The sequence below is a fragment of the Coregonus lavaretus genome, assembly GCF_964263955.1.
Source record: "Coregonus lavaretus genome assembly, contig: HAP1_SCAFFOLD_1648, whole genome shotgun sequence".
Lineage (NCBI taxonomy): Eukaryota > Metazoa > Chordata > Actinopteri > Salmoniformes > Salmonidae > Coregonus > Coregonus lavaretus.
This window is the reverse complement of record NW_028161616.1, coordinates 70001-75000: the sequence shown is the minus strand read 5'-3', so window position 1 is coordinate 75000 and position 5000 is coordinate 70001. Positions and strand designations below refer to the sequence as shown.

The 5000-nt window shown below is 42.8% G+C and overlaps 1 protein-coding gene across 1 annotated transcript in view; it reads left to right on the top strand.

Annotated features, from left to right (window-relative positions):
• LOC311120339 (complement factor I-like) overlaps positions 1 to 5000 on the top strand; it is a 75332-nt gene that overhangs the window by 1505 nt on the left and 68827 nt on the right. Inside the window, exons 2-3 of the mRNA XM_084194960.1 lie at positions 457 to 662; positions 4867 to 5000. The exon at positions 4867 to 5000 is cut by the window's right edge and continues 27 nt beyond it. Coding sequence (XP_084051086.1) covers positions 457 to 662; positions 4867 to 5000 — 340 coding nt within the window. The remainder of the gene's footprint in view (positions 1 to 456; positions 663 to 4866) is intronic.

The window sequence follows — 5000 nt, the reverse complement described above, 5'->3', positions numbered from 1 at the left end:
ATCATGTGACAGATCATGTGACACTTAGATTGCACACAGGTGAACTTTATTTAACTAATTATGTGACTTCTGAAGGTAATTGGTTGCACCAGATCTTATTTAGGGGCATCAGAGCAAAGGGGGTGAATATATATGCACGCACCACTTTTCCGTTTTCATTTTTTGAATTTTCTGAAACAAGGTATTTTTTCATTTCATTTCACCTATTTGGACTGTTTTCCATTACATTCCATATCCATTATATGAAATCCAAATAAAAACCCATTTAAATTACAGGTTGTAATGCAACAAAATAGGAAAAACTGCAAGGGGGGTGAATACCTTTGCAAGGCACTCTATCTCCTGTATAATATGTCCTGTATCTCCTGTCTGTATAATATGACCTGTATCTCAGATATCATACCTACTGAGGCTACATCTCTAACCCCTGACCTCTGACCTGTAACCTCTACGCAGGGGAGCCCTTCTGAGAAGCAGCCTACACAAGGCAACATTAAATTCCCCAAGGTTCTCCGTAGCACACCTGCCACCACCATCCCTGCCCCTGCCAGAACCCGGACTGACCAGTACCTGGGACCAGAAGATTGTCTGGATCAGAAGTACACCCGTCTGTCCTGCCATCTGGTCTTCTGTCCTCCATGGATGAGATGTATGGAGGGAAGGTGTGTGTGTGTGTGTGTGTCTGTGTGGTTGTGTGGTTGTGGTTGTGTGGTTGTGTGTGTCTGTGTGTGTGTGTCTGTGTCTGTGTGTGTGTTTTTGCGTGTCTGTGCGTTTCAACAGGTGTTTGTGTAACCTGTGTGGTTGTGTGGTTGTGGTTGTGTGTGTCTGTGTGTGTGTGTCTGTGTGTGTGTGTCTGTGTGTGTGTTTTTGCGTGTCTGTGCGTTTCAACAGGTGTTTGTGTAACCTGTGTGTGTATTCAGGATTATTCGAACATCCGAATTAACTTTAGTATTCAACCACTTGTTTGAGTATCAATACAACATTTAAATACTAATTGTAGGCCTATTTTAACATGATCCTCGTGACGTTGTTACATGAAGGATATACCATTGCATTTGAAAGTGTTATTTTCAAGTTACATGGAAAGGCATTTTACTTTCATAGTGCATTTAGCTCCACTATTAAATTATATTTAATAACGAATATTCTAATTCCTAATTCTGTGGCCCTGACAACGGCAGCCAGTTCAATTAGTGTTTACAGGAACGCACCTAACAGAGGTTCAACAAGACCTCCGCATCAGACTTCTCTTTCACTGTTAGCCGTTAGCCGTTAGCTGACAACTACCAGAGAATAGTAGCCAAAAAACAACAGCGCACTGTATACCCTCAGCATTTTGATTGGTCAAGAGATTAAAGAGCAATTACTATGAACATTGTTTTATTTAGACTATCTGGATATCATTCAAAATTCAAAATCCCTAGTCTATACTGGTGTGTGTCTAACCTGTCTGTGTAACCAGGTGTGTGTGTAACCTGTCTATGTAACCAGGTGTGTGTGTAACCTGTCTGTGTAACCAGGTGTGTGTGTAACCTGTGTGTGTGTAACCTGTCTGTGTAACCAGGTGTGTGTGTAACCTGTCTGTGTAACCAGGTGTGTGTGTAACCTGTCTGTGTAACCAGGTGTGTGTCTAACCTGTCTGTGTAACCAGGTGTGTGTGTGTAACCTGTCTGTGTAACCAGGTGTGTGTGTAACCTGTCTGTGTAACCAGGTGTGTGTGTAACCTGTCTGTGTAACCAGGTGTGTGTGTAACCTGTCTGTGTAACCAGGTGTGTGTCTAACCTGTCTGTGTAACCAGGTGTGTGTGTAACCTGTCTGTGTAACCAGGTGTGTGTGTAACCTGTCTGTGTAACCAGGTGTGTGTGTAACCTGTCTGTGTAACCAGGTGTGTGTGTAACCTGTCTGTGTAACCAGGTGTGTGTGTAACCTGTCTGTGTAACCAGGTGTGTGTGTAACCTGTCTGTGTAACCAGGTGTGTGTGTAACCTGTCTGTGTAACCAGGTGTGTGTGTAACCTGTCTGTGTAACCAGGTGTGTGTGTAACCTGTCTGTGTAACCAGGTGTGTGTGTAACCTGTCTGTGTAACCAGGTGTGTGTGTAACCTGTCTGTGTAACCAGGTGTGTGTGTAACCTGTCTGTGTAACCAGGTGTGTGTGTAACCTGTCTGTGTAACCAGGTGTGTGTGTAACCTGTCTGTGTAACCAGGTGTGTGTGTGTAACCTGTCTGTGTAACCAGGTGTGTGTGTAACCTGTCTGTGTAACCAGGTGTGTGTGTGTAACCTGTCTGTGTAACCAGGTGTGTGTGTAACCTGTCTGTCTAACCAGGTGTGTGTGTGTAACCCAGGGGTGTCAAACGTACGGCCCGCAGGCCGGATGAGGCCCGCAAACGGGTTTAATCCGGCCCGCGAGATGATAAAACAAAAATATATATATATATATATATATATATTTTTTATTTTTTTTTAAGTATAAAAATGCGCTGCAATTTTTCAATAAAATAAACTGCTGTTCCAATTGCGTCCACTGGATGGCACAATAGCAATTGTGTTAAGCAAGCAAACTGTTTATACCGGGGCAGAGCAAGTAGGTCAAGCACGTGCAGCCAATGAGCTACTTTGTTTTGCCCGCGATATTTATTACGGCTTCTACTTTTAACATTATCTGCTTTGGCACCCTCATTGCCCCAATATGTCTCTGTCAAAAAAGAGAAAAGTGGACGCAGAGTGCAGAGTGTTCCAAGAAAAATGGTCATCCTATTTAATCACGGAATTGAATGGGAAAGCTGTATGTTTGGTGTGTTCAGAGCATGTTGCAGTGCTGAAAGAATATAACCTTCGTCGCCACTATGTGAGTCTTCATGCCGACAAATATGACAACTTTCAAGGACAGCGGAGATGAGAGAAGGTGAATGAACTGTTGGCGGGTCTGAAGAAACAGCAGTCTGTGTTTACTCACAGCCGAGACATCAGTGACGCTGCAGTGAAAGCTAGCTACCTCATTGCTAATGAAATCGCAGTGGCTTCAAAACCATTTAGTGAGGGTGAATTTGTAAAAACATGCATGATGAAGGCAGCGGAGATTGTGTGTCCTGAAAAGCGGCAGGCTTTTGCAAATATCAGCCTGACAAGAAACACAGTTGCAGACAGGATTTCCGATCTTTCAGTGGATTTGGACAGCCAGTTGAAGCAAAAAGTAAAGTTATTTATTGTGTTTTCGGTTGCAATTGATGAAAGCACGAACATTACAGATGTTGCACAACTGGCCATTTTTTCATCCGCGGAGTTGATGACACATTGACCGTCACCGAGGAGTTCGTGGAGTTGGTGCCGATGACAGATACAACGACAGCAGCTGATATTTTGACCGCACTCGTCGGCGCGCTGGACAGGGTCGGAGTGGACTGGTCCCGCGCTGTCAGCCTGGCTACAGATGGTGCGCCCTCAATGATCGGGAAAAAAGCAGGCGTTGTGACAAAGTTCAGAGAGAAAGTGCAATCTGCAAATGGAGGACGTGATTTTTTGACTTTTCACTGTATTTTGCACCAGGAGGCTTTGTGTTGCAAGTCATTAAAGATGGATAACGTCATGAAGGTGGTCATCCAAACTGTTAATTTCATCCGATCCAGAAGCCTGAATCACCGTCAGTTTGACAGCCTTCTCAGAGAGAAAGACCACATCTATGGCCTGCCATACCACACTGAGGTAAGATGGTTAAGCCGAGGTGCTGTGCTGAGGCGTTTCTTTGATTTACGAGAAGAAATTGAACAGTTCATGGAAGAAAAGGGCAAACCAGTGTTAGAATTTCATTCCGCAGAATGGATGCCGGACCTTGCATTTATGGTGGATGTTACAGAGCACCTGAATAACTTGAACAAACAGCTGCAAGGGCGCAACAAAGTTGTCACGCAGTATTATGACAGCATACGTTCTTTCAAGTTGAAGCTGTCATTGTGGGAGACGCAACTTGCCGGTGGTGATGCGCGACCCAACATGTGGCAGACATGAAGCGGTTCAAAGATAAAATAACTGGACTGTTACGGGAGTTTGAGCAACGCTTTCAGATTTATGTTTATATGTTTTTATGTTGATGTGCTATTGTTTTTAATTGATTTCATTTTATTTGTATATTTAACCTATTCTTGACTCTTGGTTCTTGCACTTGTTTGGGGAACAGGATTCCATTATTTTTTATCTACATTTCTGCCTGAGAAATGACACCCTGATATAGTTCTGTGATCTGTGATATACTTATGTGAATCACTGAGGCATTGTGTGTTTCTGTGTTCTTTGTCCTCAGAACTTTCAAATAACTTGAGGTGTTTTATGATTAATAGTGATGTTGTGCTTTTGGACACTGTCCTCAGGCTCCAGCTTTATGTTTATATGTTTTTATGTTGATGTGCTATTGTTTTTAATTGATTTTATTTTATTTGTATATTTAACCTATTCTTGACTCTGTGGTTCTTGCACTTGTTTGGGGAACAGGATTTCATTATTTTTATCTACATTTCTGCCTGAGAAATGACACCCTGATATAGTTCTGTGATCTGTGAAACCGTTCTGTTAATCACTGAGGCATTGTGTGTTTGTGTGTTCTTTTTCTTTAGAATTTTCAAATAAACTTGACGTGTTTTATGATTAATAGTGATGTTGTGCTTGTACTATTTTGGACACACTGTCCTCAGGCTCCAGCTTTATGTTGTATGTTGATCGTATTAAAACAAAGAAAACAATCTGAAGTTGTTGTTTTTAAGTTATATATACCATGATTTTTCCGGTCCGGCCCACTTGGGAATAGATTTTCCTCCATGTGGCCCCTGAGCTAAAATGAGTTTGACACCCCTGGTGTAACCTGTCTGTGTAACCAGGTGTGTGTGTAAGCTGCCCTACCAGTGTCCGAAGGATGGCATGACGTCAGTGTGTGGGTACGATGGAAGGACCTATCTCTCCTACTGTCAAGCTATGGCTGTCTCCTGTCGTACTAGACAACCTATCATGTCCC